This window comes from Salvia splendens, chromosome 15 (assembly GCF_004379255.2).
Source record: "Salvia splendens isolate huo1 chromosome 15, SspV2, whole genome shotgun sequence".
NCBI lineage: Eukaryota > Viridiplantae > Streptophyta > Magnoliopsida > Lamiales > Lamiaceae > Salvia > Salvia splendens.
The window spans coordinates 3429686-3442603 of NC_056046.1; the positions used below are offsets into that span (position 1 = coordinate 3429686).

A 12918-nucleotide genomic window follows, 5' to 3' on the forward strand; every position below is an offset into this window, starting at 1 on the left:
TTTGAAAAGTCCGTGGGGAATTTCGCTGGGACATCCACACCACTGCGGATGCCCTAAGTTGTTGAGTTATTTGGTGCGACTACGACAGTACAACCATACGGTGTCAAGCACTAAGACGATTATAATACTTCTATTGAATTTACTTGACATCATTAATTTACGTCATTGATATTGAACTCACGTAATCATAGAACAGCTGGTATAGATAATTAGTACTTGCGGTTAGAAAATATAATGCAGAAAATAAAATATTATTGCAGAAGGTAAAAAAGAGAGAACTTAAAAGACTACATTGTGAATTACTTGAATTGCATTCTCTTAATGGTCACACAACCTTTTATAGGCTCTAATTCTAGCTATATATGGAAAATATATTCTAATTATACTGATATTTCCTTAATTTAATTTTCCATAATCTTTATTAATTTCCTTCATTATTCTTGTCATAACTTCATCTGTTGTCTTCTTGTTCTCAAATTAATTAATTTCCTCATTCCAACACATACTCCTCCGTATTACATTTTCCATGCAATTTTTTCATGTGAACATATAAAATGAGGCTTTTGTTGGAATTTTTTTATTTATGATGATATTGTTTACATATTGCGACAAAATAGACAAATAATACGGAGTATGTGATATCGTTATGACATTCAGTTTAAGGTTATTTCATGATGCATAAATGATACTACTAGTACTCCATTCTATAGCACTCAATGGATATTGGATAATTAATTAATGTACTATAATACAATATTGAACATCGTACTATGACTATGTCAATATTTTTACTATAATTTAAAAAGCACAGTATGTTACACCGTATGGTAACTACCATAATTAAAACAACAAACAATTGGATAACTACAATAATTTTAAAAAAATAGTACTCCATTGTATAATATGGTAACTACCCTAAATAAAATAAATGGGTTAATAAAAATATTCACCCACACTAACTCTTTTCGGAATCGGATTTGTATGTAAATACAACCACTTATATTTACCCGAACCCTCACAGAAAATAACACCTTTTTATTATGTGTTCAACCAAACCAAACCAAACCATTCAATCCTGAAGTTCAAACGAGAGACCATGTCGTTGGAGATTTCTAAGATGGTTAAACGACTGACGAGAGTCAAGTGTAGCAAAAACTTGCGACTTATTTGTTTCCCTCATTTTAGTATTAAAATCAACCTTTCATTTCATACTGAAGAATTCAAACATGGATTCTGGAGCCGCGGTACAGAGTCTTCCTTTCTTTTCCTCACACAACACCACCTACTTAGCTGCCCATGTCATCGCCCGAGAGCGAAAAAGCTTCTCGTGCGATGACGTAGAAGAGGCGGTTGGAAAACTCATCCACGATAATCTCCAGAGCGTCAAGCGGAACAAGGTGAGATACCGCAATAGTAGAGACTATGGCTTCGTGTGCAGACCCGTGACCGAGCTCGTATGGAAAGAGGTGCGAAAGATTAGAATTAAGTACGTGGAATTAAAGGTGGATTTGAATGTACGGACGGTATACTCTTACGCGTATGTCTTTGCCATGCCCATGCCCATGCCCACCCGCCGCCTCGGCATGTCTACCTTGGGGTTCGGGCTGATGGAGTTTTGCAGTGGTGTGGCGGCAGCGGACTGTTGCTCCATCTGTTTGATGGAGATCAGTAGCGCCGCCACCCTTAGAATGCCGTGTAGGCATTTGTTTCACGCCGATTGCATCGTGACTTGGCTACGGAAGAGTCACTATTGTCCTCTTTGCCGCTATCGGATGCCAAGGGACAAATTTTAACTACTCCACATAACTTGTAATTATAATCTTGTTTAGATCACTATTAAGTATCCATACATAGACCAAAGGGACAAAGGTGTTGCATGTGTTTAGGTGTATACTTGTTAGTATTTTGTTGTGTGTTGATTTAATTTTTTAGGTATTTATTGAATTGTTGTTTTTAATTATTGGAATATTGGACGATGAATATTGTTATCGTGTTGATTTGTATTTTAGCGTGCTTCTTTGAATATTTAGGTATGAATTGCTATATTTCTAGATGTTGAATTATTCAAAAAAAATTAAAATTAAAACTACAAATCGGATCCAATTCCGGAATTCATGAAAATTTGTAACCTGATGAAACCAGACCGGATAGAATCGGAACTGGCCGGTTAAGCATGCCTAATTAATACTACTCCAATAATTACAAGTATCACATAAAATTCAAATTACGTCATAGATAAAGGAAATAGACACTGATCAAATTAATATGATGACATAATCAGTGGGAAGGAGAGAGTAACTAGGATAAATAGTCTCATATTCAATTGCACTCAATTTAACACATATAATTAGTAATATGAGTATTATCAATTGATAACTTTCTTAAATTGATAATTGACAACTATGTCAACAACCTATGTTATAGATGTCAACACGGAGACATTTGTATGCCAACTAAATATAATTGGCATAGGTATATGTTTTCGTATTGATATCTATAATATAGATATAAGTTGTTAACATAGTGGTCAGTTATCAATATAAGAAAATTATTATTCTAACAGGACCCAACAGTACTATATGTTAAAATTATTTGGAGATTAGTGTAGCTCCGTTGGTGGTTCGAGATACTACATTGTTAGCTTTTCAACAGTTTTGTGGTTAAATTTAGTTAAAAGCATCGATTATAATTATAAGTTTCTTTCTGATCAGATTTTAATCAAAGCACACTATAAAAAACAAGCAAATAACCAACGGAAAAATCATAGGGTAAAATCAATTTATCCGTTGGAAAATGGTATTACCAAGGGATAGTAGTCATAAGTAAAAGCCTCGACGCAAATATTTTTACCAAGGGATAGTAGCCGTGGGTAAATTTCCCAACAGCAAATCCGTTGGTAATTGTCTGTGAGGGTTTTGGACATTTTCCAACGGCATTTCTCCATTGGTAATCATTCAAAATCTGTATTTGCACCATTTTGTATTTTTTTTCTCTGAACCTGTACAAACAATATCATGTTCTAGCTACACCATAAAATCAATAACAAATAAATAATGACCAAAATGAAAATCATCATTGATAAACCTCAAAATTATTAATCAAAATATACAATCCAACATACGAAGCCAACATAAAGTGTCTGAGTTTTCAAAATGAGTTCATGAGATATATGAACTCATCATCATAATCAGGATTGTGACTTGATTGTTGGCTTGCTTGGACATCATAAACTACTTCATTGTTTCTTCCATCTCCCATTTTTGGTCGCGTAGTTCTTGATGCATTTCGCGCCACAGTTCTTGGCGGAGTTCATTTCGTATTCAAAGCTGCAAGTCAACAGATTTGTGAAAGTTCAGCTCCTTTGAAATATTTCATGCTAATTGGCAAAAACAATAAGTCAAATAAAGTATAGTTACAAAAACAACACTCATATCTCCTGATGTAGATTCTATATTTAATTGCCAACTTCTAAAAATGATGGTGAAATTATCAAATGAGTAATAATTCCTGATTTATTTGGCAGTTTTCTTTGAACTAAAACCAAAACATGTACGAATTAAATCTCAAAATAAACAACATTATACTGATGTATAAATAATTACCATCATACGTGATTTCAATTTCTTATCTCTCTTTGTATATTGGAGCAAGGGAATCTCATAAAAAATATCATACCAAAGTTGCAACTTACAGTCTGAGAGAAAAGGGACAGACTTGTTCAGCATAAAACTTGCGAAGGCATCTCAACCTGCATAACACCAAATTAATATTTTTTTTACATAACAGAAGATAAATCAGAAAACAAATTAAGAGGTAGTTTCACTATCACTTTCAAGAACAAATCGTACAGAACACTAATTTTTCCCAATAATTCTTGAACGTACATAGCATATATTTTAATTCTTGAACACAAATCAACTAATAGTTCGGATTGCCGTTTTATTCTTTCAACTCAAATTAGAATAAGTAAGAAAGAAGAATGATCACTTAGCGTTTCACAAATCAACCAATAATCAGGTACATTTGACAAACATCACTAAAATCTCAAGTTATGACAAATAGGAAATAGACCAGGTATGTGTATTAGATTCTACCTATTCTAGCAGCTTTTGCAAAGAACCCCTCAAAATCTGCCAAAACAAAAAATATCAAAATGAGTAGACTCATGTTCATGGAGATCATGACATAACCAATCCAAATAAAACACTTGCAAAGATTGATCACATAGAGGGTCTAAAGATGGAGGATCAAATTAAAAACAATTAAAATTTTCTCACTCGCCATTTGACTGTTTAGGTAACAAGCATTTACCCGGAGTCTAATCTGGAGCACCAAAATCAAAAGAACTCAAGGAATTGACCATCCCTGTTTGATCAAGCAGCTGTCATTTTCTCCTCATTCATTCTTCGCTGCATCAAAGAGTTCAAATAAAAGCAAGCATTAGCCAACTTATAAGTCCAATTTAAGTGATTTAATTATTTAATTTGTCAACTTAAACAAATGATCAATGTTGCTTTCTTCACAATCACATCCACTTGAAGATCAGCTTTCCCAGCCATTCATTATGGCAATCAAGAATGGTCAAACTCCAAATTATTTATTGTTGCTTACTTATGTTATTGTTGTAGGAGTATGATTTTATTAGCATTCAGACAACAAAGATTATTTTAAAACATGAACAATACAAAAAGATAAGAGCAGCTGTAGAAAATTTTTTGGAAGTCAAAACTATGATGTCAAATATACACATTATAAAACAAAAAAAAAGTCAGCAAAGCTCTATACCTGCAGCATGTAGGTGACAGTCTCAAATCCTATAATACCATTAAAACAAAGATAAATCACAACCAATCACCATAATAAAAAAACAATTATCAAAGAAAAAGGGGAAAATGATGAACAAACCTTTATGTGGGTGATCAGGAAATCCAAGAGGAGCAAAAACATCAATCCTATTTCAATAAATCACAACACCAAATCAAACCAAACTCATTCAAGAATTTTAAAAATCAGATGAAGAAAAACAGAGACAATAACCACACCTGAGAACTAGTCCAGAACAAGAAAATGGTCAAAGTATTTCAGCTCAACAATAAAAAACAATTGCCTAATAACGAAGGAAAAAAAGATAACTTTGATGAAGAAGTAGTTGAGTTTACAGTTAGTTTGGAACCTACATATGAGATACACACTAAGATTGTGTAATATAATATATGATGACCAAAAACTTTTGATTTTAAGCAACCAAACAGAAATCATAGTGTATGAGGCAAAGTAACAGATTGCAAGAATATTGGTCAATTAAAGCATTAAACATTATAATTGCTTTAACTTACAGTCTCTGATTCTGATATTCAACCAAAAAGATTGAAAGAATATATGCCAACATAACTGAAGTAAATGATTAGCAACAATAAAATAATCAATAGTACAGAATGAGTTTATTTATCAAAGCATGAAACTAGAAACATCAATACAAAACTTTTGTTTCTCTCAGAACATAAGTTAAGTTATTTACAGAGTACAGACAAAACGATATATACACAAATAAATTTAAGGTGTACAAACAAGTAATCAGAGACACATTCCTATAGATTGTCAATGTGGAAGGGGTTTGTAGGACTCTAGTTTATTGTTAGTTTGTAGGACTATAGTTCTGATTCGGCTGGGGTTTCAAGACATGTTTCTCTGAGAATGAATGCAAACACCACAATTTCTAAGACCTAGCCAAAGCAATGCTACATACAGAGATCTTTAGAACATGAAGGTCATACAAATATGGCTCTTTTGCTTCCCACTGAGAAGTTTCTCCGCCATCCACAAATCAAAGAATGAGACATATAGCCAAATGAAAGTCACATCCATGTGAAATAATTTCCATAGCCTCTTCTATTAGTTTGACCACCACCTTAAATTGCAACTTTCTTCCATATTTTGAACGTCCATGTATCATCACCAACCTAATAGTGATGATTCTCAGGACCAAATATAGTTTAACCCTTAATCAACACTAATTTTGAACTAAAAAACAAATGCAACAAACTATATAGTACTTGTATAGTTTTATATACAGAATAGGCAAATGCATACCAACACTAAAATGTGGAGAATTCTGATTTCTGAATGCAAACCGCAGAAAAGAAGATAGAGATTACCTAGGCAAGCGATCGCGCGACGGAACGAAATCAGTAGGGGAAAAAACGACCCTCTCTCTCCTTCCTCGCAGTTGAAGGCTGTCACTTGTGGCTTGCATAAGAGATAGAATGGAACAATTTTCACAGATTGATGGAGATAGAACGTTCAATTTCATATAACGGAGGAGATAGAGCGGCAAATGAATCAATTTTCACAGACTGGAGGAGATAGAACGTTCGATTTCATATAACGGAGGAGATAGAGCGGCAAACGATTCAATTTTCACAGATTGGAGGAGATAGAACGTTCGATTTCGCATAACGGAAGAGATAGAGAGGCGAATGGCACAATTTTCACAGATTAGAGGAGATAGAACGTTTGATTTCACATAACAGAGGTGATAGAGCAGCGAACGGAACAATTTTCAGAGACTGGGGAGATAGAACGTCCGATTTCACATGACGGAGGAGATAGAGCGGCGGATAGCGGTAAAAAAAAGAGCTAGGGTTGAAGTAGAAAGTGAAATATAGCATTTTAATTTTTCCGACGAGTGTAGTAGTTCCTCGGTAATTAATTCATAAAATAATAATTATTACTATTATTATAAAATAACAGCTATAAATTTCCCAACGGCATTATTCCCTCGGTAATGATTTATAAAATCATTATTTTTTAAAAATAACATCTTTACCCACGGAATTGTCCGTTGGTAAAATAAACTGACAAAGTCCGTCACAGATATGTTGGAAAAGACGTCAGGAAAATTACCAATGACAACCATTGGTAAATGCCAATGGAAATTATGCTGTCGATATCCCCTTGGTAAATTAGCATGTCATTTGATGACATTAATTAGGGTGATTAAATGTTACTGTAGTTAGGATGATTAATCGAATGTTTTCATAGCGCGTACTAACTAGTAGAGCGCGTAAGAGAGGTTAGTTACGTTTGTCTTCTTTGTTTATGAGATTTTAACGTTGTATTGAATTGCAGAGTGACCAAGCATGAATTCTTTGTTTATGGCCTTACTTTTGCATCAAGCCACTTGGAAGTGAATATTTTTGTATAGTAATTTTTTTATTAAAAAACTTCGTATGCCCATACTCGTTAGTACTCATTTGGTACTAATAAATTTGTGTTTGACTTTGCTTTTGAGTGTTCGTGAAGGAAATATGGATTTCATCGAACTACTAATCATTGGTGTGTGTAAATCAGACAAGTATAATAAATTTGAATGTATTATGTATTTACAATTTAAGTTAATTATCTAACAGAAATTTAAAAAAAAAGTCACCAATTTGCATACCGATTGCCGGCCCGGCTCTGCAGTCCCTCCAATCCCTCGAGGGTCTGGTGAACTGTCTCCTAAATATTTTAATTTATGGCATTATTTATTAAAAAAAATGTACTAAGCTTTTTTATTCGTTTCTGGTGAACTATATATTTTTATAAGGAAGCAAGTAAAACATATTTTATATTGTTCTTAGTCTGCTGACCACTTCATTTTTTTGCTATCATGTGTTTTGAAATTTTTTGAAAGAGTCGTGAGTAGACAAACTATTTTGGTCAAATTGGTGTATATATTCTTTTAATTTGATGGTTACCTGACATGTTTCGAATAACTTCACATAAAAATTGTTGATAATGAAATTTGTTTTAATTCCTATTTTAAGTATATCACTGGGATTATGTAGTTACTAGTTAGCATAAGTGCAACTATATATGCATTCATGCAAGTGGTACTATAATTGAATGCATTCGAGTTAATTTTCATTGGTCACTCTGCTCATTGTTAAATTATCTGTGTACATTTTCTATTTCTATTTACACTATTAAAATATGAGCTTTGAAAATTAGATACTTTAATTCTTCAAATTTTTTTGGTCAACCAATTAAAACACATACTCCGTCCATGATGTACTAAATTCAACCTGCAGACATACCTTTAGACTTTGGATATATTGAAATGTAAGGTTTAATGATCAGTTCCGACATTAAACGTGTGGTTTTCAATAGAGACATCTCATTAATATTGATGACATGTGTCTAATCACAAAAAATTGCATTTTAAGTAGTAATCAAGAAATCTCCTAAGAAGTATGTAGACATGACAGTAATCTTAATTAGTGCAGAAGATATGCAAGATTGATCTATCCATCATATTTTCATTTACATCTTGTATTTTATTCATCTAGTACAATATTGAAATACTTCATAGTTCATACACACTATATGATGCCGTGCACCCATAGTCAAGAAAATCTAGTACAATGTTGAAATACTTAATACATATATGTTGTCGTGCATCCATGGTCAAGAAAATTTAAAATATATACTACTCATATATATTAGAGTATAACATATAGTCATTTTAGATATCCGTAATTTAATTAATAGTAGCATTATCTTTTATTTTACTATTATTTTTTATGGATAGACTTCACTAATATTTTACTCCGTATATAATTAAAGTATGACACTCATATTCTATTAATTTTTTATATTTATTTTTTTATATTTATAAAAATTCATATGGAATAGAAATGAGACATGCATGAATGAAGGAATACAAAATTGAAATAATTTTATTCTAACGCATGTGAAGAATTTCTAGATATATGTAAATTACAACAACTTAATTCAGTGAAATCATCTTTCTAGAAAGTGTGCTATTTTCTCATGCTATTTTCCAATCTTAGATTCTACATATTTATTACAGCGTAGCGTAAACTAAGATTTCAATGGATTTTCTCATAATTAATTCTTCATGCAATTTGCCGAACATTATTCTGGAAGGCGGCTGGATATGCAATAGTCAATTGGAATTGATTGGATGACATTGACTTCCGCAAAATTAAAATCTAAATAATTTATGTTATTAATTGCTTTTGTCCAAAATAATAATATTTCAAATTTGTTATTATTTGATTTAGAAAGAACACAGGAGTATACTATATATATACACATATTTTAAAGTACACTTATTTTGCCCTTCTTACAGGATTAGATAGCAATAATTACCAAGGGATGGCAATTGTGTTCTCTTTAATTATAACACAAACGAAGCAAAACAGTAAGTAATATGGACATGGTTTGATTTTTACATAGTAACATGCATGATAAATTTACTCTTAAGAGTCCAAGTTTGAAATCTAATTATTCACACAAATGATCGTAAGTACTCCACTAGCTATAGTAATTATTTAATTTCAGAATTATTTAAGTAATCCCGTAGCAAGTTAAACGAGCACATTATAATAAAAAGCATATAAATTTGGTTAAATAAAAAACGCCGTTAATTAGGTTATGTCTTGCGAGTTGCGATCATTTAAAAGGGGAGTAGTATTATTTAACGCAACTGTTTATCTAATCACCATTCTAGAAGCCCACGTGCAAATGTAAACTCACCGCGGCACGAACCATATTACGAGGAATATAAGTAATTTAATATTCTACTACTATTAAAAACACGTCGTTATTAGTAACAGAAAAAGGAAAAAAAAGACTTGAATTACACGCTAAATCCCTCAAACCCGGTCATCTATTTGTTCTAGATTCTTTATTTTTGTTTTATCACAACTCCCAAAATTTAATTAGACACTACAAATATATATAAACATCAATATAAATTAGTATAAACAGCCTTATCCATTATTATGGCTACCTTTAAACTTTTGGCCCAAAATCAAAATTTTATTGTGGAAAAGGTGATTCAGAATTTTCGATTTGCGCTTTAAAATGCAATAAATAAATTTGGCTTTATTTATAGAAATTAAAAAGCAACGTTCTGATTCAAATTTCTTAAACTAGCTTTTTTTCTGAAAATTTAAATTGAAACTATATACTACAAAGGTTAAAATTATAAATAATTACTGTATTAAATTAACACAGTTATATGGAAAGTCTAAAATTCGAAATATAAACTATAGTGACATTTAAAGTTTTTTCTATGCGTGGTGAATAAATTGATTTTATTTTATTGTTTCCAAATATTATACTCCTATTAATATTAAGGGAAAAGGTAAGCCTGCCAATTGGTGATTACAGTCGTCATTACGTCATTTGTTCATCTCTGCAAAGTCTTCGCCGCACGCGTATATATAAACCCATTCACTCTCTCATATACATACAACGAGCTCATAACAGTTATACAAATATACACACATATCTTATGAGTACACAGGAATCACAAATTTCTGCAATGGATAACAGGATAAACAGCGGAGAAGATGCATATATGAGCCCTAGCTTCAACAGCTATTCATCCGATCGATTAGCCGAAATCGCCGTGCAAATCGCCGTGGAGAAGATCGGAGACGACAACGAAGAAGACGACGAAGATTTCGAATTCTCTCTGGTGCGCGAGGATAATGAGTTATCGGCGGAGGATTTCGTCTACGACGGCCAGCTTGGCCCGATTTTTCCAGTTTTCAACCGCGATCTGTTGCTGAGCGACGGCGGCGGAGACGATCAGCGCGATTCGAGTGTTCAAGTTCCTCTGAGTCAGCTCCTTCTCGAAGATCGCCGAGGCGGAGACGATAATCCTCCGTCGTGCTCTTCGTCGGAGGCCGACGAGCTGGAGAGCGTTCCGGCCGGCACGTACTGCGTCTGGAGGCCGAAGGCGTGCGATCTGCCGTCGCCGAGCCGGTGTAAGAAGAGCAAATCCACCGGATCGGCGTCGAATCGGTGGAAGTTTCGCGATTTGATGCGGCGGAGCAATAGCGACGGGAAGGACAGTTTGGTCTTTTTGACGCCGAAGAACAGGGAGGGGAAATTGCCGGCGGAATTTCCGAAAAAAATGAAAGGAAAAGGAGGCAGCGGCTCAAGCTCGACCTCCGGCGCGGCGGCGCGTTCGGCGCACGAGGCTCTCTATGTGAGAAACAGAGCGATGAACGAAGTTGATAGGAAGAAATCGTATCTACCTTACCGGCAAGATCTCGTTGGATTCTTCATAAACGTCAATGCTCTGGGTAAAGGTTTGCCACACTTCTAGAAGAATAATAAAATCGTGTTTTTACCATTTTTTCTAATATAATGTATATTTAATTATAAAATCAATTGTATAGCAGTAGTAGTATATTATTTTATCTTTAAACTGTTTTGGATTTGTATCATTATATCTCTAAATTATGCAAATTGTGAATAAAAATATTACCGTTTGAGTTGTTTTTTTACAATGTTAGCATTAAATGAAGATAACATTAGCGATTACTCCCTTTGTTCTTTGTCAAGAGACATTTCTTTTCATCGTGAAATTTAAGAATAATATATTAAATGAATGGTGAATGAACTAAGAGAAATGAAGAAAGAATAAAGTACAAAAGAGAGTTATTTTTTTTATCAAAAATAGAAATGATTCAATTATAATACAAAAATGACTCTATTAACATGAAACGGAGGAGTACTAATATAGCACTATTAATAAAGTATTGATGAATGTTGAATATATACGTGCGTTAAAGAGTAGAGTGATTAATCTTACGATCCAAGTAAATTTCAACGTATCTGTATAAATACTGTCAAAATAAAGAGTATCTACTGCAACAAAAAAACCGTTAAGGACATTAATTTATGTTTTTAAATATGTCACCAACGTTTCAAAAAAACGTTTTTATTGTTGGTGTCCCAACTAAAATTAGATAACGCAAATGGAAGATCTTAAAAGAGTAAAATATTAAGTTAATTTATCCTTAATTTAGGAATGTCTTCTTTTACTTTCTAAATTGTTGTAGTTTTTAAAAAATTTTCAAATGCAAGTAATTGTGTCTCATTTTTGTGTCCTTATAAGATAAGTTTTTTATAGTGATCATAATAGCATTATTAATTACTAAGATAATCAACTGGAAAAATGGCAAATAGCATTACAAGTTACAACTCTATACGAAAAATTAATCATAATTGGAATATAAATCAAACCTTTAATTTAAAGCTACTCAACAAATTTTTGGGGCCATTAAAATTTATAATTTATGTAGGTGGGGGTGTTAATGACTTGTGAAAATGCTTGAAAGTCCACCTTATTTAATGGTGCAACATCAAGAATTTGGTGTCATACCTAGTCCCCACTAATTAATTAGGAGTAGTAAATACATCTAAATATCTACAAATATGTGTTATGCATTTCTACTTAATTCATAAATATTTTAATAATTTATCAATATTTTAAACTAAATTCTAATTTTTACAAATCTGAAATCTAAGAAAATAATCTAAAAAATCTTGTGTGAACGGCCATATACAATATGGCCCAATAAACCATATATTAAAATAATAAATTGTGATATAAAGATAATCAATGAGCTCACAAACCTAAATGTTTGCTTCAACTTTTAAATTAGGGTTTGCCGTTTTTTTAAGTAGCTGCATGGCGAGTAATTTATTTATTCCTCTAAATTAAAATATATGATGTCGTTTGTATTTGACATCAACATAAAAGATTTTATACGCTCAATTATTAATTCTATATAGAGTTTCGATTGCCAACGCGACTAAATCATGTCACGAAAAAATGAATTCAATTTAAATTAAAAAATATTCACCATAATAATAATAATTCTAAATTGGGATATTAAGAAGTGACCGAATTGATAGTTGTGATTTTTGGTGAAGAGCACCATGGATTAGGTTGGTATATGCCCCTTGACATAATTATTTATGTTATTGAAAACGATGCTTCACCGTTTTTGGAAACAAATTGACGTTAGAGCTCATTTAATTTAGTTCTTTTATTAGGCAGGTTTGAGATCGATGTATATGTGTCACATTTTTTTTGGAGCTTATACT

The 12918-nt window shown here is 32.5% G+C and overlaps 1 protein-coding gene and 1 long non-coding RNA gene across 3 annotated transcripts; one reads left to right on the top strand and one right to left on the bottom strand.

The window, feature by feature from the left end:
* Positions 1 to 3051: 3051 nt before the first annotated feature.
* LOC121767140 lies at positions 3052 to 6659 on the bottom strand. 2 transcript variants are annotated; one of them, XR_006043042.1, is made up of 7 exons: positions 6156 to 6659; positions 4906 to 4952; positions 4786 to 4814; positions 4312 to 4409; positions 4095 to 4130; positions 3692 to 3748; positions 3052 to 3326 (listed from the first exon to the last, which is right to left on the bottom strand). It is a non-coding gene; the product is annotated as an uncharacterized LOC121767140 (long non-coding RNA). The 2 variants fall into 2 exon arrangements; XR_006043043.1 differs by lacking the exon at positions 4095 to 4130.
* Positions 6660 to 10336: 3677 nt separating this feature from the next.
* LOC121768665 lies at positions 10337 to 11128 on the top strand. The gene has a single exon (XM_042165202.1). It carries the CDS (start codon positions 10337 to 10339, stop codon positions 11126 to 11128), a length of 792 nt encoding a protein of 263 aa, XP_042021136.1.
* Positions 11129 to 12918: the final 1790 nt, after the last annotated feature.

What these genes read in the sequence shown, in the direction of transcription:
- LOC121768665 (XM_042165202.1), top strand. Translation starts at nt 10,337, where the DNA reads ATGGATAACAGGATAAACAGCGGAGAAGATGCATATATGAGCCCTAGC.